The following is a 25,833-nucleotide window of genomic DNA, read 5'->3' as shown; positions in this document are numbered from 1 at the left end:
GGGTCCCAGACCTGAAACGTTAACTCTGTTTCTCTCTCCACGGATGCTGCCTAGCCTGCTGAGTATTTCCAGCATTTTCTGTTGTTATCTTGTATTTATGGCCCCTAGTTTCAGACTCTTCCACAAGTGGAATCAACCTCTCTGCATCTACCCCAGTCATAATATTAAAAACCTCTATCAGGTCACCTCTCAGTCTTCTCGTTTTTGCATTTATATGGCGCCTTTCACGACCTCAGGACGCCCCCCACCCCCCAAAAAAAAACGCTTCACAGCCAACAAAGTACTTTATTTTGGGAAGTGCAGTCACTGTTGTAATGTAGGAAACGCGGCGGCCAATTTGCACACAGCAAGCTCCCACAAACAGCAACGTGATGATGACCAGATCATCTGTTTTTGGTGATGTTGGCAGGGACCCAGCAAGGGTTCATGTGACGCAGATGCATATTTTAAAAAAAATGTACAAATGGATTAAATCGTTGTGCTGCTGCACAGAAGGGAGTGAGTGTGTGTCTGTCGCCCCTTGTTCTGTGAATGAATGTCAGGTGACAAGAAAGAGACAGGGCCACAAAAAATGCCCCAGTCTCGCCAACGCCACCCCCTTTCTCCGCCCCTTTATAGACCTCAGTTCCGGGTCTGTGTGGCCGACACTGGAAGATGGCGTTTACGTTGCTGGTTTTGTTGGAACTCCTGGTGTATGGAGCTGCCTCTCTCTGTGGGATCGTCACCGCCGCCTTGGTCACTGTGTCCCAGGTAAGGAGCAAAGAGGGAGAAGGGAGAAGGAGAAAAAAAACACTGGGACACTCCACACAACAAGGGGGGGAAAAAAGGAGCCCGATCCCAAATTTGGAATCCTCTTTCTCACTAAATATTAACCTGGACTTTGGCAACAAAAAAAAGAACATTTTCTAGAAAAGTTTATGATTTTTTTTAAAAACGAAGTATGGTTGCTTTTTTAAAATATATAATATATATATATATATATATATAAAAGAACATTTTCTAGAAAATTTTATGATTTTTTTTAAAAACGAAGTATGGTTGCATATATATATATTAATTGGAACATTTTCTGATTTTCTTTTACTTTCTAACCGGGACAAGTAACTTCAGACGAACTGGATACTAAGTTGTAAAAGTTGAAATTTGGTCCGTTTCTTAAGTTCAGGGAGCAGTTGTCATAAAGCAGAGGGGAGAGTGGGAGGGGGGAATAATAAAACAAATGATCAACTGAAAAAGTTCAGAGACATTTTGAGGGACAAAAGTTTCCATAAAAATAACTTCCCTGATTTTGGATTTGTAACTAACACATGGTGGTGACAAACTGTCAATTTCACAATCGACCCTCACCCCTCCTCTGGGCCAGAGAGATGATCCCAGTGAAGGTTGGTTGGGTGGAGATGCTGAGATGTTCTGTGAAGTACTCTGATCACTTGGACTACTGAGGGTTAATTTTTTTTGGTCTTGTTGTCTGTAAACACCGTTTTTAAAATGTATATAGTTCAAGGGTGCCCTCACCTCGGCTGGTTAAAGAGCCACACAGTCCATAGGTTCCAGGGTCTGGTCTGCAACCGAATCATAGAAACATAGAAGATAGGAGCAGTAGGCCATTCGGCCCCTTGAGCCTGCTCCGCCATTCAATGAGATCATGGCTGATCATCCAAACTCAGTACCCTGTCCCTGCCTTCTCCCCATATCCCTTGATCCCTTTAGCCTTAAGAAATATATCCAACTCCTTCTTGAATATATTTAATGAACTGGCCTCAACTGCCTTCTGTGGTAGAGAATTCCACAAGTTCACCACTCTCTGGGTGAAGAAATTCCTCCTCATCTCTGTCTTAAATGGCTTACCCCTTATCCTTAGACTGTGACCCCTGGTTCTGGACTCCCCGGCCATCGGGAACATCCTTCCTGTGTCCAGTCCTGTTAGAATTTTATAAGTTGCAATGAGATCCCCTCTCATTCTTCTAAACTCCAGCGAGTATAAGCCCAATCGACCCAATCTCTCCTCATACATCATTCCTGCCATCCCAGGAATCAGCCTGGTGAATCTTCGCTGCACTCCCTCCATGGCAAGAACATCCTTCCTCAGATAAGGCGACCAAAACTGCACGCAATACTCAAGGTGTGGTCTCACCAAGGCCCTGTACAACTGCAGCGAGACATCCTTGTTCTTGTACTCGAACCCTCTCGCTACGAAGGCCAACATACCATTTGCCTTCTTAACCGCCTGCTGCACCTGCATGCTCACCTTCAGCGACTGGTGCACAAGGACACCCAGGTCTCATTGCACTTCCCCTTCTCCCAATCTACTGCTGTTCAGATAATAATCTGCCTTCCTGTTTTTGCCACCAAAGTGGATAACCTCACATTTATCCACATTATACTGCACCTGCCATGCTTCTGCCCAATCACCCAACCTGTCCAAATCACACTGGAGTTTCTTGGCATCCTCCTCACAGCACACACGCCCACCCAGCTTTGTGTTGTCTGCAAACTTGGAGATATTACATCTAGTTCCCTCGTCTAGATCATTTATATATATTGTGAATAGCTGGGGTCTTAGGACCGATCCCTGCGGTACCCCACTAGTTACTGCCTGCCACTCGGAAAAAGACCCGTTTATTCCAACTCTTTGCTTCCTGTCTGCCAACCAGTTCTCTATCCAAGTCAGTACCTTGCCCCCAATCCCATGTGCCTTAACTTTACACGCTATTCTCTTCTGCGGGACCTTATCGAAAGCCTTCTGAAAGTCCAAATACACCACATCCACTGGTTCTCCCTTATCTATTCTACCAGTTACATCCTCAAAAAATTCCAGTAGATTAGTCAAGCACGATTTACCTTTTGTAAATCCATGTTGACTTTGTCTGATTCTGTCACTGTTTTCCAAGTGTTCTGCTATTACATCTTTTATAATGGACTCTAGCATTTTCCCCACTACTGATGTCAGGCTTACCGGTCTATAATTCCCCATTTTCTCTACCACCTTTTTTAAATAGTGGGGTTACATTAGCTACCCTCCAATCCATGGGTACTGTTCCAGAGTCTATTGAATTTTGGAAGATGACCAGCAATGCATCTACTATTTCTAGGGCCACTTCCTTAAGTACCCTAGGATGTAGATTATCAGGCCCTGGGGATTTATCGGCCTTCAATCCTGTCAATTTCCCTAACACCATTTCCCTACAAATACTGATTTCTTTCAGTTCCTCTCTCATTAGACCCTATGATCCCCGACATCTCTGGGAGGTTATTTGTGTCCTCCTTTGAGTCACCTGAACTCAGCCCGTCTGGCGGGGTGGGGGGGGCTCGGTTGCCCCCAGAGTTCCTGCTCCTGACTGCTCGCCTCATGTGCTGACAAGTGCACGTGTGTGTGGCTGTTGATTTGAAGGCAGGATGTGTCTGGTCAGGGATGCCCATCACAGTTGAATAGTCCACTGATGCTGCTAAAGAAAGGATTACATTTATATGGTGCCTTTCACCACCTCAGGACGTCCCAAAGCGCTTTACAGCCAATGAAGTACTTTTGAAGTGTGGTCACTGTTGTAATGTGGGAAACGCGGTGACCAATTTGCGCACAGCAAGCTCTCAAACAGCAATGTGATAATGACCAGATCATCTGTTTTAGTGATGTTGATTGAGGGATAAATATTGGCCCCAGGACACCGGAGAGAGCTCCCCTGCTCTTCTTCCAGTAGTGGCTGTGGGATCTTTTATGTCCACCTGAGAGAGCGGATGGGGCCTCGGTTTAACGTCTCATCTGAAAAACGGCACCTCCGACAGTGCGGCACTCCCTCAGTGCTGCCCCTCCGACAGTGCGGCGCTCCCTCGGCGCTGCCCCTCCGACAGTGCGGTGCTCCCTCGGTACCGCCCCTCTGCTCCGACAGTGCGGCGCTCCCTCGGTACCGCCCCTCTGCTCCGACAGTGCGGCGCTCCCTCGGTACCGCCCCTCCGACAGTGCGGCGCTCCCTCGGTACCGCCCCTCCGACAGTGCGGCGCTCCCTCGGTACCGCCCCTCCGACAGTGCGGCGCTCCCTCGGTACCGCCCCTCCGACAGTGCGGCGCTCCCTCGGTACCGCCCCTCCGACAGTGCGGCGCTCCCTCGGTACCGCCCCTCCGACAGTGCGGCGCTCCCTCGGTACCGCCCCTCCGACAGTGCGGCGCTCCCTCGGTACCGCCCCTCCGACAGTGCGGCGCTCCCTCAGCACTAGGAGTGTTAGCTTGAATTATGTGCTCAAGACTCTGGAGTGGGACTCGAACCTACAACCTTCTGACTCAGAGGCGAGAGTGCTACCCACTGAGCCACAGCTGACACTTTTGTGAAGGTTCACCTATGAGTGTTGGGCAAGGTGCCCATAGAGTGACTGGCACCTGTGGAATTTTAGCACGGTAAAGAAGGGAGAAAATTGTATTTGGGAGGGGGGGGGAGGAGGTGGGGGCAATGCACTTCTCTTGAGGATAGTGAGGCTCTGTGTCCCCGGGCAGGTAAGACACAATGTTTCCCACCACTGATCATCCTCTGTTGATCAACGCTGGGAGTGCAGAAGCCTCCAAGGGCAGGGCTAAGTTCGACTGCGAAAGCTGTCGCCCAGCATCCTGAATTAGCCCTGAAGGTGCTGGCACGGAGGCCCCTTGCTACAGATCTCCTCAGCAACTCCCAGGTCAGAGAGGGAAATCGGCCAGGGCCCCTGCTCCTGATCTCCAGCCACCGCTGGAGATGTCGATGATCACATCGTGCTCGGCTAGACGGGATTGAAGCGAGCAACACCCAGACTCGATTATTCCAATGCTCTCCTGCCTGGTCTTTTGGTTGCCTGTTCCTAATATCTCCTTATGTGGCTCGGGGTCAAAATTTTTGTCTGCAATGCTTCTGTAAAGTGCCTTGGGAACGTCTTACTATGTTAAAGACGCTGTATAAATACAAGTTGTTGTTATGTAGCGGTTGGGAAGAGGGGCGAAATTGACCTGTGAAAACTGCCGGATTTAAAAACTCAACGAACTGGTTCACTGATGTCCTTCAGGGAAGGGAACCTGCTGCCCTCACCCAGTCTAGGGCGACATGTGACACTAATGTGGATGACTCCCAATGCCCTCAAAGTGGTCTAGTAACCACCTCAGAGCAACTAGGAATGGGCAGTTATCGCTGCCCTGTCTGTGTCGACCACATCCCCTGAACAAATAGACATAGAAACATAGAAGATAGGAGTAGGCCATTCGGCCCCTCAAGCCTGCTCCGCCATTCAATGAGATCATGGCTGATCATCCAAATTTAGTACCCTGTCCCTGCTTTCTCCCCATATCCCTTGATCCCTTTAGCCTTAAGAAATATATCTAACTCCTTCCTGAATATATTTAATGAACTGGCCTCCACTGCCTTCTGTGGTAGAGAATTCCGCAGGTTCACCACTCTCTGGGTGAAGAAATTCTTCCTCATCTCTGTCCTAAATGGCCTACCCCTTATCTTTAGACTGTGACCCCTGGTTCTGGACTCCCCGGCCATCGGGAACATCCTTCCTGCATCCAGTCTGTCCAGTCCTGTTAGAATTTTATAAGTTTCAATGAGATCCCCTCTCATTCTTCTAAACTCCAGCGAGTATAAGCCCAATCTCTCCTCATATGTCATTCCTGCCATCCCAGGTATCAGCCTGGTGAATCTTCGCTGCACTCCCTCCATGGCAAGAACGCCTTCCTCAGATAAGGCGACCAAAGATGTGCGGGTTAGGTTGATTGGCTATGATAAATTGACCCTTAGTGTTAGGGGGATTAAATATGTGGGGTTACGGGGATAGGGTGGGTATGTGTTGGTGTAGGGGTTACAGGGATCGGGTGGGATATGTGTCGGTGCAGGCTCGATGGGCCGAAATGGCCTCTATCTGCACTGTGGGGTTTCTGTGATTCTGTGAAAACTGCACACAATACTCAAGGTGTGGTCTCACCAAGGCCCTGTACAACTGCAACATGACATCCTTGTTCCTGTACTCAAACCCTCTCGCTACGAAGGCCAACATACCATTTGCCTTCTTAACCACCTGCATGCTTACCTTCAGCGACTGGTGCACAAGGACACCCAGGTCTCGTTGCACTTCCCCTTTTCCCAATCTATTGCCGTTCAGATAATAATCTGCCTTCCTGTTTTTGACACCAAAGTGGATAACCTCGCATTTATTCACGTTATATTGCATCTGCCATGCTTCTGCCCAATCACCCAACCTGTCCAAATCATCCTGTAGTTTCTCAGCATCCTCCTCACAACACATGCCCACCCAGCTTTGTGTCATCTGCAAACTTGGAGAGACAATGATCTTGAGCATGTGGAAATTATACCGTCGGTTAGTATATATTCAAACACGCGTCACAATCTCTTGCATTGCACTTGGGAATCCGTGGCAGACTAACTGATCCGGGTTCCTGTGGGCACTCGGTCCCAATGCCAGCCCGGCTGTGGGAGGTTGGGTAACTTGGGAGTCGGTCCTGTTGTGTTTTTTTTTGCGCTTCCTCTGTACAGCGAGTGAAAAGGCCCCTGTTGAAGTGGAGCCAATTTCTTGCCTTTTCCTGTGCGGCAGTGCCTGGCCTCACAGCGTGATTGGAATGAAGGGGTGCATTGCGTGCGGGGCAAGGGGGATATCACAGGGCCAGATCCATCTCCCATCACACTGTGGTGTGGCCTTCAAAACAAGGTTGGGGTTGCGGGCCGAGGCAGCCCAGCCAGTAAGGAGGGGGAGAATCCCTTCCTATTCCGTAAGTTGTGAAAGAGGCAGACCGCCTTCCCTGAGAGGGCATGGGATTCTCGAGGGAAAAGGGGGGCCGATAGTTCATGGAGCCCGTGACTCCAGTCTTTTGCAGATGGACTGTCCTGCCCCCCCCTCTCTCTCTCTCACACACACACACACACACACACACACACACACACACACACACACACACACACGATTTGACATTTTTTTCCTCTGTATACTTACTGGAGAACACTCGGGGGCCCTAATGCAAGAACTCCCATTTCTACAGCACCTTTCACCACCTCCGGACGTCCCAATGTGCTTTACAACCAGTGAAGTACTTTCTGAAGTGTGGTCACTGCTGTAATGTGGGAAACGCGGCCGCCAATTTGCGCACAGCAAGCTCCCACAAACAGCAGCGTGATAATAACCGGATCATCTGTTTTAGTGATGTTGAAGGATAAATATTGGCACCGGGGAGAACTCCCCCTGCTCCTCTTCAAATAGCGGCCACCCGAGGTGGCAGCCGGGGCCTTGATTTAACGTCTCATCCGAAAGACGGCCCCTGCGACAGTGCGGCGCTCCCTCAGTACCGCCCCTGCGGCAGTGCGGCGCTCCCTCAGTACCGCCCCTGCGGCAGTGCGGCGCTCCCTCAGTACCGCCCCTGCGGCAGTGCGGCGCTCCCTCAGTACCGCCCCTGCGGCAGTGCGGCGCTCCCTCAGTACCGGCAGTGCGGCGCTCCCTCAGTACCGCCCCTGCGACAGTGCGGCGCTCCCTCAGTACCGCCCCTGCGACAGTGCGGCGCTCCCTCAGTACCGCCCCTGCGACACTCCCTCAGTACCGCCCCTGCGGCAGTGCGGCGCTCCCTCAGTACCGCCCCTGCGGCAGTGCGGCGCTCCCTCAGTACCGCCCCTGCGGCAGTGCGGCGCTCCCTCAGTACCGCCCCTGCGGCAGTGCGGCGCTCCCTCAGTACCGCCCCTGCGGCAGTGCGGCGCTCCCTCAGTACCGCCCCTGCGACAGTGCGGCGCTCCCTCAGTACCGCCCCTGCGACAGTGCGGCGCTCCCTCAGCAACTCCCCTCCGACAGTGCGGCGCTCCCCCAGTATTGCACTGGGAGTCTCAGCCTGGATTTTTGTGCTTGAGTCTCTGGAGTGGGACGTGAACCCACGACCTTCTGCGGGTTACCCACTGAGCCATGGCTGACACACAAAGCCACGTGACTAAACTTCGAGTTCAGAGTGGCTGAAAAGGTTTGTCCCAGATGAGCGAAGCAGGTCTGCGAGGGGAGGTGTGTCATGGTGGGTCTGGGTTTCAGGCTGATGCGGGGGTGAGTGACGGCCTCTGTGTCCCTGGGTGTTGGTTTCAGGGGGGTTTGGGGTGCTCCTCTATGGAGTCCGGGTTTCCGTGAGGCTCGGTATCTGGAATTCAGGTGTGTGTGTGTGTGCTCCGGTTCCAGGGGGAGTTTGGCTCCAAGTGCATTCTCTACGGCACGGCGAAGTGGAACTCCACCGTCAAATCCCTGGAGGTCGTCCACTTCGGCAGCAGCTCGCTCTGCGGCTTTGTCAACGCCGTTTCCGTGGTGATCGCCATCTACTGCTTCTGCACCGTCTTCTACTACGTCTACACCAGCTGCATAGAGGAGGCAAGCCGGTGAGTGTCGGCATCACCATGCGCACCGCGGGCCGCACACCGCCGGGGACGTGCCGTTCATGGCAGGGCAAATGTGCTAGACAGTGGCGGTATTTAAATCCGCCTCTGTCGGCAACTTTGCAGCCCCAGTAAATTGGATTTGCGCTGTGTGTACCATCTACAAGATGCACTGCAGCAACTCGCCAAGGCTTCTTCGGCAGCACCTCCCAAACCCACAACCTCTTCCACCTAGAAGGACAAGGGCAGCAGGCGCATGGGAACACCACCACCTCCAAGTCACACACCATCCCGACTTGGAAATATATCGGCCGATCCTTCATCGTCACTGGGTCAAAATCCTGGAGCTCACTCCCTAACAGCACTGTGGGAGCACCTTCACCACACGGACTGCAGCGGTTCAAGAATGAATAGAAATAATTTGATAAAGTGCGGCGCTCCCTCAGTACCGCCCCTCCGACAGTGCGGCGCTCCCTCAGCACCGCCCCTCCGACAGTGCGGCGCTCCCTCAGCACCGCCCCTCCGACAGTGCGGCGCTCCCTCAGCACCGCCCCTCCGACAGTGCGGCGCTCCCTCAGCACCGCCCCTCCGGCAGTGCGGCGCTCCCTCAGCACCGCCCCTCCGACAGTGCGGCGCTCCCTCAGCACCGCCCCTCCGACAGTGCGGTGCTCCCTCAGCACCGCCCCGCCGACAGTGCGGCGCTCCCTCAGCACCGCCCCGCCGACAGTGCGGCGCTCCCTCAGCACCGCCCCGCCGACAGTGCGGCGCTCCCTCAGCACCGCCCCTCCGACAGTGCGGCGCTCCCTCAGCACCGCCCCGCCGACAGTGCGGCGCTCCCTCAGCACCGCCCCGCCGACAGTGCGGCGCTCCCTCAGTACTGGCACTGGGAGTGTCAGCCTAAATTTTTGTGCTCAAGTCTCTGTAGTGGGACTTGAACCCACAACCTTCTGACCCAGAGGTGAGAGTGCTACCCACTGAGCCACGGCTGACGCCTTGTATACACCGTGCCCCCAACAATCCCTCCCCCCCCCCCCCAAGTCCACGCCCCTCCCTACCCCCTCACCCCATCCACCCATCCAAACCAGTCACACCATTTCATAGCGAGAGACACAAAAATTAGGAGAAACCCAGGGAAATTCTCCTCGATTTATTTTAATAACTAACCACAACAACAACATGCATTTATATAGCGCCTTTAATGTAGTAAAACGTTCCGCGTTGCTTCACAGGAGAGATTATCAAACAAAATTTGACATCAAGCCATATAAGGAGATATTGGGGCAGGTGACCAAAAGCTTGGCCAAAGAGGTCGGTTTTAAGGAGCGTCTTAAAGGAGGAGAGAGAGGCGGAGAGGTTTAGGGAGGGAATTCCAGAGCTCGGCCCAGGCAGCTGAAGGCACGGCCGCCAATGGTGGAGCGATGGAAATCGGGGGACGCTCAAGAGGCCAGAATTGGAGGAGCGCAGAGATCTCGGGGCGGGGGGGGGGGGGTTGTGGGGCTGGAGGAGGTTACAGAGATAGGGAGGGGGCGAGGACATGGAGGGATTTGAAAACAAGGATGAGAATTTTGAAATCGAGGCGTTGCCGGACCGGGAGCCAGTGTAGGTCAGCGAGCACAGGGGGTGATGGGTGAACGGGACTCGGTGCGAGTTAGGACACGGGGCAGTGAGCACAGGGGGTGATGGGTGAACGGGACTCGGTGCGAGTTAGGACACGGGGCAGCGAGCACAGGGGGTGATGGGTGAACGGGACTCGGTGCGAGTTAGGACACGGGGCAGTGAGCACAGGGGGTGATGGGTGAACGGGACTCGGTGCGAGTTAGGACACGGGGCAGTGAGCACAGGGGGTGATGGGTGAACGGGACTCGGTGCGAGTTAGGACACGGGGCAGTGAGCACAGGGGGTGATGGGTGAACGGGACTCGGTGCGAGTTAGGACACGGGGCAGCAGAGTTTTGGATGAGCTCGAGTTTACGTAGGGTGGAATGTGAGAGGCCGGACAGGAGTGCGTTGGAATCGTCGAGTCTGGAGGTAACAAAGGCGTGGATGAGGGTTTTAGCAGCGGATGAGCTGAGGCACGGGGCGGAGATGGGCGATGTTACGGAGGTGGAAGTAGGCGGTCTTGGTGATGGAGATTTTGTGGGGTCGGAAGCTCGGCTCGGGGTCAAATACGACACCAAGGTTGCAAACAGTGTGGTTCAGTCTCGGACAGTTGCCAGGGAGAGGGATGGAGTCGGTGGCTAGGGAACGGAGTTTGTGGCGGGGACCAAAGACAATGGCTTCGGTCTTCCCAATATTTAATTGGAGGAAATTTCTGCTCATCCAGGACTGGATGTCGGACAAGCAGCGTGACAAATCCGAAGCGCTGGAGGGGGTCGAGAGAGGAGGTGGTGAGGTAGAGCTGGGGGGAGTCAGCGTACATGTGGAAACTGATGCTGTGTTTTCGGATGATGTCGCTGAGGGGCAGCATGTAGATGAGAAATTGGAGGGGGCCAAGGATAGATCCTTGGGGGACACCAGAGGTAACGATGTGGGAAGAGAAGCCGTTGCAGGAGATAATCTGGCTACGATTAGATAGATAAGATTGGAACCGGGCGAGTGCAGTCCCACCCAGCTGGACGACGGTGGAGAGATGTTGGAGAAGGATGGAGTGGTCAGCCGTGTCAAAGACTGCAGACAGGTCGAGAAGGCCGAGGAGGGGCGGAAACCTGATTGGAGGGATTCAAACATGGAGTTGCGGGAAAGATGGGCACGGATCTGGGAGGCGAGAACACATTCAAGGACTCTGGAGAGGAATGGGAGGTTGGGGATGGAGCGATAGTTTGAAAGGTGGGGCTTCAAGGACGGGTTATTTTGAGCAGGGGCGTGATCGTGGCAGATTTGAAGGGGAGGGGGACAGTACCTAAGGAGAGGGTACTCTTCTCTCTTCCATTTCCTCAACTATCTGGAAGACCACCCCTCAGTCGCCCCCCTTCTCGGGCTGAAAAGCTCCAGTCTCTCCGCCGTTTCCTCCGAACTCCGACCCCGACACTGGGGACCAGCCTTGTGGCTCCTCTCTGCGCTGCCTCTGGTGGTGGAATGTCTCCTCTGTGCCGGCTTTCGAGTCCTGTCTGTGACCTGTAAACGCTCTCGCCTTAAATGATTTTAAAAGCTCATTGACCCCCAAGAGAGAAGTTTTTTTGTATGTGTGTCTTGGCAAAGCTTTCAGTCTGTGTCAAGAATGAAGGGGAAGTCTTCCTGTGGCTCCGGGAGTTGTTACGGTGTCCCGTGTGGTACTGGGCCGCACAGACCAGGGAGGTCCCACTTCTGGTGTGTGTGTGAGTAAGCTGATCTGGGCCGGGGTGTTGGAAAGGTGCCCTGGGATGGGGATGGCGATGGGAATCTCTAGTGATTCCTGCTGGGAGGTGGATGTTGAGTGAGGGCAAGGTGGGGCCTCCATGTTTGAACAGCCCGTTGATATTCAGTTTTCTTCCCTGGGGACTGGGTACAAGGTACTGAGAGTCCCTATCTCTGTAATCTCCTCCAGCCCCACAACCCTCCCAAATCTCTGCGCTCCTCCAATTCCGGCCTCTTGCGCATCCCCTGATTTCCATCGCTCCACCATTGGCGGCTGTGCCTTCAGCTGCCTGGGCCCTAAGCTCTGGAATTCCCTCCCTAAACCTCTCCACCTCTCTCTCCTTTTAAGACCCTCCTTAAAACTGACCTCTTTGACCAAGCTTTTGGTCACCTGTCCTAATATCTCCTCATGTGGCTCGGTGTCAAATTTTGTTTGATAATCACTCCTGTGAAGAACCTTGGGACGATTTACTATGTTAAAGGCGCTATATAAATACAAGTTGTTTAGCGGTTATAGGACTAGATGAGCAATCCAGAGGCTGGGAGTTTCAAATCTCACTCGGGCATGGCGTGAAACTGAATTGAATAAATCTGGGAGTCTGTGGGCTGATGGCGGGGGGAGGCAGGAGGAGGAGGGGCGGAATTGAAAACTGCCGATTTTAAAAACTCAATGAACTGGTTCACTGATGTCCTTCAGGGAAGGGAACCTGCTGCCCTTGCCCAGTCTGGGCTGACACGTGACGCGAATGTGGTTGACTCCCAATGCCCTCAAAGTGGTCTAGTAACCACCTCGGAGCAACTAGGAATGGGCAGTTATCGCTGCCCTGTCTGTGTCGCCCACATCCCGTGAACAAATAGACAATGATCTCGAGCCTGCGGACGTTGTACCGTCCTGTGGGCCTCGCTCCCAATGCTGGCCCGGTGGGAGGTTGGGCAACTTGGGAGTTGGTTAAGACGCTCCTTAAAACCTCCCTCTTTGACCAAGCTTTTGGTCACCTGTCCTAGTATCTCCTGATGTGGCTCGGGGTCGAATTCTGTTTGATAATCGCTCCAGTGAAGCGCCCTGGGACGTTTTACTACGTTAAAGACGCTGTATAAATACAAATTGAATGCAGACGAACTGGGGTGCAGCAGCGAGCTCGGCTAAAGCGAGGCAGATTAAACCTTGTACCCGTGTCCCCAAGTCATGTATCTTAAGATGTGCGTTGTAAGGACAGGGTACTGAATTTGGATGATCAGCCATGATCTCATTAAATGGCGGAGCTGGCTCGAGGGGCCGAATGGCTGACTCCTGCTCCTATCTTCTATGTATTGAGACTTTGTTTTGAGACCTTGTTCTGTTTTGGATGTGCAGGGGCCTGCGATGGCTAACAGCCTGCCTCGTGATGTCCAGCATCTACCTGTTCCTCCTGCTGGTTTCTGGATGTCTCTTACGAGTTGGGCTCAACACGTTCTGTCAGTCCATCCTCCTGGATCCTGAGATCAAGAGGTGAGAACCAGAATTTGGGGGGCGGGGGGGGGGGGGTGGAAGGGGTTTTGCTTTGTTTTCTGACATGGGTTCGCACACACAGCACCTTGAGCAGGGCAAATGGATTGAGTGGTAGTGAGGAGGGTTGGGCGAGGTGACCAAAAGGTTGGTTGAATTGACGGGTTTTAAGGGCTGGGGTGGGCGGAGGGGTTGGGGAGGGAGTGCTAGAGAGTTGGGCTGAGATGGCTCTGCCACCAATGCTCGGGGGTGGGGAGAGATGCACAAGTAGAGTTGGAGGAGTTTTTTTTAATTCGTTTATGGGATGTGGGTGTCACTGGCAAGGCCAGCATTTAGTGCCCATCCCTAGTTGCCCTCGAGAAGGTGGTGGTGAGCCGCCTTCTTGAACCACTGCAGTCCGTGTGGTGAAGGTGCTCCCACAGTGCTGTTAGGGAGGGAGTTCCAGGATTTTGACCCAGCGACGATGAAGGAATGGCCGATATACTTCCAAGTCAGGATGGTGTATGATTTGGAGGGGAACTTGGAGGTGGTGGTGTTCCCGTGCGCCTGCTGCCCTTGTCCTAGGTGGAAGAGGTCGCGGGTTTGGGAGGTGCTGCCGAAGAAGCCTTGGCGAGTTGCTGCAGTGCATCTTGTAGATGGTACACACTGCAGCCACGGTGCGCCGGTGGTAGAGGGAGTGAATGTTTAAGGTGGTGGATGGGGTGCCGATCAAGCGGGCTGCTTTGTCCTGGATGGTGTCGAGCTTCTTGAGTGTTGTTGGAGCTGCACTCACCCAGGCAAGTGGAGAGTATTCCATCACGCTCCTGACTTGTGCCTTGTAGATGGTGGAAAGGTTTTGGGGAGTCAGGAGGTGAGACACTCGCCGCAGAATACCCAGCCTCTGACCTGCTCTTGTTGCCACAGGATTTATGTGGCTGGTCCAGTTAAGTTTCTGGTCAGCGAATGGCAAGAGTGCTACCCACTGAGCCAGGGCTGACCCCCTAAGGCAAACAGAGGGAGGTGGGGATGAGGCCAATGGAAGGACCTGTGGATGTGGAGTACAAATTCAATGTGTTGGGGGACGGGGAGCCGGCGGCGGTCGTCGCGAACGGGACACGGTGCGGGACGCGATTCGATCAGCAGGACCATGGAGAATTTGGATATGTCGACTCTCGAGGTAAGGGAAGCGGGGATGGGGGTGGGGGGGGGGGGTGCGAGGTAACCAGGTGGGTGAGTGAGGTGGTGGGAACGACGGGTTCTTGGTGTTGGGTAAGATGCGGATCGGAATCTCAGCCCGACGACAGTGAACTTATTGCATTGCCTGGCCTGAACAAACGGAGTGTGTGGGGAGGGGGATGGAGCTAGTGACAAGGGAATGGGGTTGGGGCTACGGAACGTACCTGGGACGATGGTCCAGCTCGGTGCGTGAGGTTCCAAGTCTCGCCACGCTTGAATTATTTCTGTTTTTTTAGCTGCCGAGATGCTGAGAAAAAGAACTGGACCTCCCCGTACAATGGCTCCAAATTCTACCAAAACTTCACCAGCGCTGAGGTGAGAATAACTCTCGTTACCACTTTACCGTAAACTATCCCTGCTAATAATGAGTCACCTGTGTTAAGCTGTCTTCGATGTTTGACTGATTTTTTTTTTCCTGGCCGGCCTCCCCACATTCCACCCTTCGTGAATTTCAGCTCATCCAAAACTCTGCCGCCCCCGTGTCCTAACTCGCACCAAGTCCCGCTCACCCCCCGCCAGCCCGTGCTCGCTGACCTATATTGGCACCCGGTCCAGCAACGCCTTGATTTTAACATTCTCATCCTCGTCTTCAAATCCCTCCGTGGCCCTCGCCCCCCTCCCTATCTCTGTGACCTCCTCCACCCCTACAACCCTCCGAGATCTCGGCGCTCCTCCAATTCTGGCCTCTTGCGCATCCCCCAATTTCCATCGCTCCACCGTGCCTTCAGCTGCCTGGGCCCTAAGCTCTGGAATTCCCTCCCTAAACCTCTCTGTCTCTCTTTTCTTAAAACGCTTCTTAAAACCGACCTCTTTGACCAAACTTTTGGTCACCTGCCCTAATATCTCCTTATGTGGCTCGGTGTCAAATTTTTTTGTTTGATAATCACTCCTGTGAAGCGCCCTGGGACGGTTTACTACGTTAAAGGCGCTATATAAATACAAGTTGTTGTTTGTGATTCTATTTAGTTAAAAGTGACCCAGTGGGTAAATATGCAACCCAGGGAAGTCCCGAGTTCGACATCCTGTCTGTGCTGGGTTAGCTGGTGGACGTGGAAGGAGTGCCTACAGCTGATCTCTGTGCCCCTGGGTTAGAGGGCGGTGGGGAAAAATCAGCCTGGATTTGCAGCACCTATTGCCTCTCTCCAGTGAGCCCTGTTGCATTATCAGGCAAGGCAGGATTGGGTTCAGCTCCCAGTCGAATAGCACAAAGGAATGGGCGCTTGGGTGAAATACCAGAGTACAACCAGCTCCCGTGGAATGGAATTTCCACCCCACCGTCACCAGAAATTGGCTCCTCCTCCTGATGGCGGGGGGCGAGGAGAGGGGTAAAATATATCCCAGATGAAATGGTTGGCGACGGGCTATTCTGTTACTGGCTGGGCCGGGCGCGTGTAACCGTCCTGTCGATCTCCCGAGGAGCTGCTCACGCTCAGTTAGAGCGTGTACCGTGTTCTCGAATGGTCCGCGTGTTGTACAAAGGAGCATTTACATCACCATGACCCTTTACCCAGAGAGCGGTGAGAATGTGGAACTCGCTAATCACAGGGAGTGGTTGAGGCGCGTAGCACAGATGCATTTAAGGGGAAGCTGGATAAGCGCATGAGAGAGAAAGGAACAGAAGGATATGGTGATGGGGTGAGATGAAGAGGGGTGGGCAGAGGCTCGTGTGGAGCATAAACGCCGGCACGGACCTGTTTCTTGCTGTACAATTCTGTGTAATTCTTTCCTAAAGGGACTGCCTAGAGGAGAGCTGCTTCGATGGGGCTTGGCCTGTACCTTTTTAAGGCTGCAAGGTATCACCGGCGCAAAGTAGACCCCTGGCGAACTCCAACCCCCCACCGGGGAACGTGCTGCATACATGTCCTCCCTTGCGTCAGTTAGAGGCTAATTGCAGCTGCTTCCTTAGACTGGCGGCTGCTTGTAAAATCCTTGGCACGAGGCTGGGTTATGGAGGTGGGCAGGAAATGACCAGCTTTCGAAGATCCTTTTTAAGTTGTGGTTTGCTGATTAGAGAAAGCGGGCGAGTTCCCTCGATCAGCAGGCCACGATAGCTTTCTCGGATGCTCGATTGTGGGCGGCTGTTTTTTGTGAATGATTATTTAACCCAGTAAGGTCCGCGTGCGACACATTAAAGTGCGACGGGAGTGCTGATCTTTACGTGCGTAGGTGAGCTTTCCAGCTCCCTCTGGGGCTGAAGCCTGCATTTCCCGGGAGGTCCGAACTTCATAGAATCATACAGCGCAGAAGGAGGCCATTCGGCCCATCGTGCCTGTGCCGGCTCTTTGAAAGAGCTCTGCAATTAGTTCCACTCCCCCCTTGCTCTTTCCCCAATAGCCCTGCCAATTTCTCCTTTTCAAGTGTTTAATCCAATTCCCCTTTTGAAAGTTACTATTGAATCTGCTTCTACCGCCCTTTCAGGCAGCGTGTGCCGGATACGAACAGAGGGAACTGATGGCCGGAGCATCGTAATTGAACATTTCCTACCACTCTCTCCCACCCCCGTAGCTGTGTAATCTCCTGCGGACAGGCAAAAAAATCCAGTGCCAATAAGGGAGCATAAGGAGGAGCATTGTTCCCCTTAATTTGTTTTTGGGTGCGCGACCCGTTCAAAATTCTCCGCATGCGCGGTTTCTTCCATGTGAAGGCAGTTGGTGGCCTGCAAAAAAAAAAAAAAAAAAAATATATATATATACTCCCTGCCCACCCCCCCCCCCCCTCCTATTTGCCGATGATCTGAAATTCTGTCGTCTTCCCGCAGACCTCGACTTGGGTGAACTTCTTTTTCTGGATCATGCTGCTGTCTCTCCTGATCGTGCAGCGGAAGCGGGGCGACGATTTCAAGCTGCTTTCCAGCGCCGACCCCGAGTGGAGCACGGCCGTGTCGGGGGGAGCGACCCCGTCCGGCCGCACGTCCGAGGCTGATCGCTTGATCCCGTCTGGACCCCAACCGTGAAACCGTTCGGGGTGTGGTGGGGGGGCCTCTGCCGGTGCGCGTGACGAGCTGGAAGCATGGTAGTGTGAATGAGTGTGCGTGTATATATTTGTCTGTGTGTGCGCCAGCATCTGCCTATCTCGGCCAAAGCGTCCAGAACTACTGATAAAGATGGGTGCCCGTGGCTCGAGCCTTAATTAACCGCCCAACTGGGAAATAAGTGCCAGTTACTACCTTGTCTAGCCTACGCCAAACTGTGTGTGCGTGCATAATGGCTGCTTAGTGCCACTGTCTGATTTCAGATTCTTTTGAAACGTTGGTCAGTGTAAATACAAGGGTTTAACAGCCCGTGATCTAACCTCCGATCTGGAGGGGGGGGCAGTCGCGAGTTGAACCTAGGTTTTGGTGGATTCCCTCATCTGGTCAAGGTTTTCGAGATGCATCATTCTCCACTCCATCTGTGCCAAAGCTCCTGAATCTGAATTGGTTGCAAATGTGGTGGGGGCAGTATTAAGGGGGTGGGGGTGGAGAGAAGGGAGAAGTGAGTTATGGTTCCGATCAATCAGTAGGACGACTGGCGCGCCAAGGGTGTGAGAAATCCCATGACGGGACATGTAGCGTGAATTGTTGCCCAAGAACACCAGATTTGCATCAATAGGTGAACAAACCGCTTTCTCCAACACATCACTTGTCTGTTCAAACCTTCCTGTGACGGGTGCTTTGCCTCAAAGGCGTTGGCCAGTTTGCACTACCCTTTGCTTCACTGCAACTGGAGAGTAATGGAGGCCACAACCCCTGCAATAATCTGGGGATACGCTAGTGCTGTGGTTGAATGAGCTCTCATCGTCTGTGTAACTCCTGCTACAGTGCTGAGTCGGACTGTGTGCGCCGAAGAAGGGCAGGAGTGTTATTTTTAATCCTGCAAAAAAAAATGCCCAGGGCTAATGATTACAGGTTATGCTTTCAAAGAAGTGGGTCAGACACTGCCCTCCCATCTCTGGGGCCTGGGGTGCAATCAAGCCCGGCCTGATGGGATGGAAGTCCGCTGGTTGCGCGTGCAATGAGGTTGGCCGACTGGAAGTGGGCCCACAGTACAAAACTAACCCCGACTTGGCACCGTCTAACAACTGATTGGTGTGGGAAATGGAGGGAGCAGCGAGCTTTGCACTGCATTCTGTTTATGCTTTCGTGTCCGCCGTGGCTCCCGCTCTCTCCTCCGAGTCAGAAGGTTGTGGGTATAAGTCCCACATCCAGAGTTGGGCAGAAAAATCTGGGTCGACGCTCCAGTGCAGTGCTGAGGGAATGCTGCATTGTCAGAGGTGCTGTCTTTCAGATGAGACGTTAAACCCAGGCCCCATCTGCCCTCTTGGGTGAATATAAACGATCCCACGGCCACTATTGGAAGAAGAGCAGGGGAGTTCTCCCCGGTGTCCTGGGCCAATATTTAGCCCTCAACCATTACTGAAAACAGATTATTTGGTCATCATCACATTGCTGTTTGTGAGAGCTTGCTGTGCGCAAATTGGCTGCCGCGTTGCCTACATTACAACAGTGACTACACTTCAAAAAGTATGTCTCTGGCTGTAAAGCGCTTTGGGACGCCCTGAGGTGGTGAAAGATGCTTTATAGAAATGCAAGTCTTTCTTTTGCTCTACCTGCGCTGATGTGCGTTATGCCGCCGCTGGGTGCCTGAAATGGAAAGTGTTCCATTTCCCACCATTCTTAGTTGGAGCACAAAATAAAAAAATTCAGTTTTTATTAAAGCAAACAAACTGTCTTCGATAAGACTTATGTATCTCACCATGATCCCAGTCCCCAGTGCCTGACCACCCCAAATGCTAAATTGCAGTTAAAAAGGGGATCGTGGTTCGGACACTGGTTACACGGACACCGCCCCCTGCCCTCATCACTACAAGAGAGATCCTGAACTACCTGCAGCCAAACATGCCTGGGGGTGGTGGGGGGTATATGGTGTGGCATTGACCACACGGTGGGATGTGCCATAGGAGTTATTCCACCCATTTGGAATTCACTGATCTGTTCACCAGACCTGGGCTGTAACCGATTCCGGCGTACATTATTCGAAATCTTGATGTGAACATAATCCCCACTGCAGGTATATTAACCAAATGATTGTGTATTAGAATAAAATTATTCATTTTAAGTTGTCAAGCTTGCGCGAGTTGTGTGTAAGCGGTGGTAAATGTCTGCTTCCTTCCACACCCGGTATCACATGCCCGAGGCCGCAATTTAGATTAAAATGATTACATATCACAGATGCTTGTTACAGCGAACTGTTCAGCTGGCAATGGTGGGGGATGCATAAGAGGCCAGGGTTGGAGGAACGCAGAGATCTCGGGAGGATTGGAAGAGATTACAGAGATCGGGAAGGGGGGCGCGAGGCCATGGAGGGATTTAAAGACGAGGATGAGAATTGTAAAATCGAGGCGGTGCCGGACCAGGAGCCAGTGAGCAGAGGGGGTGATGGGTGAACGGGACGTGGTGCGAGTTAGGATACGGCCACTAACTGAATCGGGAGATAGAATCCCGACAAAAGGCACAAGGAAGTGTTGCGGTTTCCCAATAGACAGCCACACAAATCTGCTCATTCAGGCAGCTGTGATTTCAATGAATTTCAGTAGTCGCTCGCTGGAGACAGTGACACTCTCGATTGAAGTTCCCATTCTCGTTCGGGGAGGGGTGTCTCAGAGATGGAAAGGGACGGGCTGGGTGTGTTTCAGGAGATTCACTCCTTCCAGTGAAATCTAACCCAGAGCTGATCAACCGCATTTCAAGTCTATCAGCAAAATACAGGGGCACAGCGTCAACGAGGAACCCCCATGCCAATTTAAGAGCGCTGAGCTCACCCTATTAACTCTTACCAGGTCGCAGCAGTCCTTATAGAATCAGACAGCACAGGACGACGCCATTTGGCCCATCATGCCAGCTCTTTGAAAGAGCTGTCCAATTCGTCCCACTACCCCCTGCTCTTTCCTATAACCCTGCAAAACTTTCCTTTTTCAGTATTTATCCAATTCCCTTTTTGAAAGTTACTAGCAAATCTGCTTCCACCACCCTATTAGGCAGTGCATTCCAGATCATAACTGTAAAAAAAAAAACCACCCTGGCTTTTTTGCCAATTACCTTAAATCTGTCCCCTCTGGTTACTGACCCTCCTGCCAGGGGAAAGTTTCTCCTTACTCTATCAAAACCCTTCATGATTTTGAACACCTCTATTAAATCTCCCCTCAACCTTCTCTGCTCTAGGGAGAATCCCAGCTTCTGCACGCAACAAAATTCCCTCATTCCCCCTCAGTACCATTTTGGTAAATCTCATCTGCACTCGAAGTCCAATGTGTGAGCTTGTAGCGTCAGCAGATTGTGACACCCGCCCCGCCACACTGCTCTCATTCTCTGTCCACGTATACTCTTGTCGAGTGGGGAAGTCAATCGAGAAGAGGAGCCGTAGTTGACATCCTGCCTCCTTACTCTGGGGACCAGCTGTGGCTCAGTGGGGAGCACACTCGCCTCTGAGTCAGAAGGTTGTGGGTTCAAGTCCCACTCCAGGGACTTGAGCACATAAAGCTAGGCTGACACGCCAGTGCAGTGCTGAGGGAGTGCTGCACTGGCGGCAGTGCTGAGGGAGTGCTGCACTGGCGGCAGTGCCGTCTTTCAGATGAGACGTTAAACAGTCTGCTCAACCAGCATAACAAAAACAGATGATCTAGTCATTATCACATTGCTAATAGTGGGACCTTGCTGTGCGCAAATTGGCTGCCACATTAGAACAGTAACTACACTCCAAAAGTACTTCATTGACGGTAAAGCGCTTTGAGACGTCCGATGGTCATGAAAGGCGCTGTATAAATGCAAGTCTTTCTTTGCTGTCCAGCAGAGTCCAAGCTTTGCGGAGGGCTAGATTGCATTCGATTCTCCTCCTCCCCCCTTGCCCCACCCCAACCAGTTAAATAGAAACTCACCTTAAAAGGGGCCCCTTGTTGACGTGTTTAATGACAGCGTGAACATTGGCTCGGCTGCACTGCACTTCAAACCGGAGTTTCCAGATTGTGAGCATTTTTAAGACTGGGCAGGCCCACCCACAGGCTTTTCTGGATCAATTTATACCACCAGCTGGAGTATACAAATACAATTCTGGCTCAATGGGAAACTCTGAAGTCTCCAGCACCCTTCCCCAGCTGTCAGCAGCAGCCGCCAGAGCTGCACGCTAAGAACATCAGCGGCAGAGGCCATTAGATGATTCACGGGTGCCATTTTAAAACACAAACGGAGCTATTGGTCCCCCATCGCAGGAGGAGATTTCCTTGCCAGCTAGAATGAGCCTGGAATTGGTTTTATAGTTTCCATCTCCCTTCACCAGCCAGGGACGGTCTCCCGGAGGGGCTGCCTCCGTCTCCAGTTCTGGGTTTCGAGTGGGAAGTCCACAAAGTTCGGGAAACACAAACCACAAGTTGCTGATCAAAAACCGGAATCATTCTCTCTCACCCACCCGCCCCCACAACTTTTGTTTCTGTGGCTCATGCCACAGCGACTTTAAAAAGTTCACGGTTCATAGAAACATAGAAAATAGTAGCAGGCCATTCAGCCCCTCGAGCCTGCTCCACCATTCAATGAGATCATGGCTGATCATCCAAATTCAGTACCCTGTCCCTGCTTTCTCCCCATATCCCTTTAGCCTTAAGAAATATATCTAACTCCTTCTTGAATATATTTAATGACTTGGCCTCAACTGCCTTCTGTGGTAGAGAATTCCACAGGTTCACCACTCTCTGGGTGAAGAAATTCCTCATCTCAGTCCTAAATGGCTTACCCCTTATCTTTAGACTGTGACCCCTGGTTCTGGACTCCCCCGCCATCGGGAACATCACAGAAACCCCACAGTGCAGATAGAGGCCATTTCAGCCCATCGAGCCTGCACCGACACATGTCCCACCCAATCCCCATAACCCCTACACCAACACCAACACATATCCCACCCTATCCCCATAACCCCACGTATTTAATCCCCCCTAACACTAAGGGTCAATTTATCATAGCCAATCAACCTAACCCGCACATCTTTGGACTGTGGGAGGAAACCGGAGCACCCGGAGGAAACCCACGCAAACACGGGGAGAATGTGCAAACTCCACACAGACAGTCACCCGAGGCCGGATTCGAACCCGGGTCCCTGGTGCTGTGAGGCAACAGTGCTAACCACTATGCCACCGTGTCTGCCCATCCTTCCTGCATCTAGTCTGTCTAGTCCTGTTAGAATTTTATAAGTTTCAATGAGATCCCCTTTCATTCTTCTAAACTCCAGCGAGTATAAGCCCAATCGACCCAATCTCTCCTCATACGTCATTCCTGCCAGGTATCAGTCTGGTGAATCTTCGCTGCACTCCCTCCATTGAAAGAACATCCTTCCTCAGTTAAGGCACACAATACTCAAGGTGTGATGAACTTTTGCAGGCAGAAAACCTCCAGAACGGGAACCACCCCCCGCTGCCCCCAACCCCGTCCCGCCCGCAGCCCAGTTTAGAACTGGGCTCACTGGCAACGTTCCCCTTTCAGCCGTGTAGCTGCCTCGAGGTCCCGGGCGGCCTCGTCTTCCCAATGCAAAAAAACACATGCGCAGAGGTTTGAATGGGCCGCGCAGCCCAAATAAAAGAGGGAGATCTGTGCTCACCTGGCCCCATGATCACCCTTGGTTTAAGATTCATTGGGTACGGACCGCTTTGGGATTTACCGTGCAGACGACGGTTTAAACGCCAGCTGCATTTCTCCCGGAATGTTACATGCACAGAAACAGCCGTCTCCGAGATTCATTTTATTTACACCATCCATTCGAAATAAAAAGGAACGTTACATTCATTAAAAAAAAAGCTACTAGCAAAAATGTGGTTTTTTTTTTGCCCTAACAAGAATTTATACAGAAGAGATTCACATCGAGGTGTTCGCTATCTGCTGTCAGTCACCGTGGCCCTGAGGCAGAGCACAGTCTCGGGTAGGGGTCTGCTTCACTTGCAGACTTCCATCGGTGCTGGAGCAACAGAAAACACGGACAAAAAAGTATATAGAGCGAGGTAGCAGCGGAAAGGGAAACGAGGTTAGTGTTACGGGCCAGGGGAGGGGTGGGGTGTCCCAGTGTCGGGGATACCAGGCCAGGACAGGGTCGTGCCCAGCCGTGATCTGCTCTTGGGGCAAGGGTAGCGATGCTCAGGCACGCTGCGACCATACTGTCCTGTCCCCCTGCCCGACAGCGGAGAATCCCGTTCTGCTGCACTACTGGGTGTCGTGTCTTTCTCTTAATAAACTTAGCGTTAGGGCTGATTGGGGGTGGGGAGGGTGGTTGGTGTGGAATGAATCGACCGGTCAGCACGAGAAATGTGCCCGGTCAGAGGCTCTGCCGGCCGTGTCGGGTCAGGTGGGGGGTCCTGTGCCACCTCCATTTTGGAACGTCAAACGGCTGCGAGAGATCGAGGCCGTAAACAATTGTGCTTTACGGCTGCATAAAAAAAAATTGTGCGCAAATGCACACGGCAAATCTGACCCGATTAAAAAAAGGTCCCCAAAAACCTGTTTGGGTGGCCTTTAGAGGGGAACTGGCTTGGCTTCCGTTCCATTTTCTCCGGCGACAGATCGCAAAGCCGACGTGAAAAACTTTCGGACGCCGCGCACGATCGGCAATCTGCACAGCCAAACCGCTGAGGACGGGATCTTCCCCGTCTGGAATCTCGGGCACCGTCCCGTTACAGGCTGCTGTAGTCACGGGGATGGATGAGGGCCTCACTTCAAACTCCAGCTCACAGCCGCAGCCCTCCCCCACTCCACTCAAAAGCTGACGACCTGCAATAAAGGGACCCGCCTAACCGCAAGCTGGTGTCACACAACATACCGAGCGATCAAACAAGCCAGAGACCATTAAAAAAAATAATTCATGAAAACAGACAGCAATCTCACCACTTCTGACAGTGAGTCCCACCCAACAGATTACCCCATCTCTTCTCCTCAGACTCGCACAGACCGGCTCCATATTTCATTCTGAGGAGAGGGGAAGAGAAGAAAGGCTCCAAATTTTCATCCCCAGCAGGGGGTTGGGAACACAGTCCATCTTAAACAATCCGAGACAGGATAATACCAGGCCAGAGATTACTCAGGAACGTTGCGCTGTGCTGGTAGAAGCTTCTTCCCAATCTCTCCAACAGAATCACGACCCACTCTTCTTTCCTCTCCTCTCCAATATCAAAATCAGGAGGAGGGCGGGTGGTTGACAGGAAACCGGAAACAGGACAGCGAGAGGAACTGTACGTAAAGAATCCCGGTTCTCCCAGAATTTCACATTTTTTCCAGGATAATTACACCCGACGCAACAGACACAAAACACCTCGCAGACTGACTCATTTTGGCCGCGTCTTCCTGCTCATCGGGGGCGGGGGGGGGGGGTTAGAGATGATGTTTGGTGGCCGAGAGGTTTACAAAAGGCAGGGGATGGAGGAGAGGGAGGAAGGGGGGGTGGTGCAGAAACAGGTCCCTTGGTTTCAGTATGTACACAGTTCCCATTCCTTATTCCAGATCACCAGCTTGCCTCAGCTGTGCGGGTAATACTGACTGTAGTTCCACGGGTTCTGATATCCATACGATCCGTAAGGCTGCAGAGAGAGAGAGATAGAGACGTGGAAAATCAGTAAGAGGTTGTGCCTGGCTGGGAGAATCCCCCCACCGCTCTTCTCCCCCATCTGAAGACGCTCAGTCTTTTTGGGGGAACCATGTCACAGGTTCAGAGAGTCTGCAAGGAGCTGCCCAACCTGTCGGTGCTCTCAAGTCCTACTTTTGTGTTGTCTAAATGTCTGATATCATACCGGAGTCCAGATCATTTTCATATTGAGAAGAGTAATGGTCCCAACCCTGGGGGACACTGCTGACATCCCTCCAGTCTGAATAACCTTCCTTAAGCACTACTTGGTTTTCTGTCTCTTAGCCAACTGCCTGTTGGGGGGGGGGGGGGGGGGGGGGGCGGTGAGATGAGATTTTTTTTTACACTGCGAGTTGGAACGCATTGCCTGAAGGGGCAGTGGAAACAGATTCAACAGTAACTTTCAAAAGCAAATTGGATAAATACTTGCAAAAGGAGAAATACGCAGGGCTATGGGGAAAGAGCAGGGGGGAGTGGGACTCATTGGAGAGCTCTTTCAAAGAGCCGGCACAGGCACGATGGGCCGAAAGGCCTCCTTCGGTGCTGTATGATTCTATCCATGCTGCACAGTCCCTTTAATAGTGTACTTTCATTTTAACAAGGCTTCAATGTGACAACTTATCAAACACTTTTTGAAAGTCCATATACACAACATCCACTGCGTTTCCTTTATCAACACATTCCCGTTATTTCCTCAACGGATTCTATAAAATTTGTCAAGACACGGCCTGACTTTTAGAAGCCCTTGATTAAACCAGTGTCAGTGGGCTATTCAATTGAGGGCGTGGGGAAGAAAGAGAATAACGGAGCCCA

The 25,833-nt window shown here is 52.4% G+C and overlaps 2 protein-coding genes across 2 annotated transcripts in view; one reads left to right on the top strand and one right to left on the bottom strand.

The window, feature by feature from the left end:
- Nucleotides 1–476: 476 nt before the first annotated feature.
- On the top strand, nucleotides 477–18,458 carry LOC147092862 (transmembrane protein 179B-like). Its single transcript, XM_085976129.1, has 5 exons — nucleotides 477–750; nucleotides 8,172–8,365; nucleotides 13,049–13,183; nucleotides 14,632–14,710; nucleotides 17,154–18,458. The coding sequence occupies exons 1-5, from the start codon at nucleotides 655–657 to the stop codon at nucleotides 17,346–17,348; spliced, it is 699 nt and encodes a 232-aa protein (XP_085832255.1). The 5' UTR covers nucleotides 477–654; the 3' UTR covers nucleotides 17,349–18,458.
- Nucleotides 18,459–23,139: 4,681 nt separating this feature from the next.
- The window catches only part of LOC147092861 (uncharacterized), a 49,538-nt gene continuing 46,844 nt past the window's right edge, over nucleotides 23,140–25,833 (bottom strand). Inside the window, exon 14 of the mRNA XM_085976127.1 lies at nucleotides 23,140–24,976. Coding sequence (XP_085832253.1) covers nucleotides 24,914–24,976 — 63 coding nt within the window. The 3' untranslated portion in view covers nucleotides 23,140–24,913. The remainder of the gene's footprint in view (nucleotides 24,977–25,833) is intronic.

Source organism: Somniosus microcephalus, unplaced genomic scaffold (genome assembly GCF_052327205.1).
Source record: "Somniosus microcephalus isolate GS21.2 unplaced genomic scaffold, FLI_Smic_1.0 unresolved_chr2, whole genome shotgun sequence".
Lineage (NCBI taxonomy): Eukaryota > Metazoa > Chordata > Chondrichthyes > Squaliformes > Somniosidae > Somniosus > Somniosus microcephalus.
Note: the sequence above shows the minus strand (reverse complement) of the source record. Positions and strands in the feature narration are given on the sequence as shown.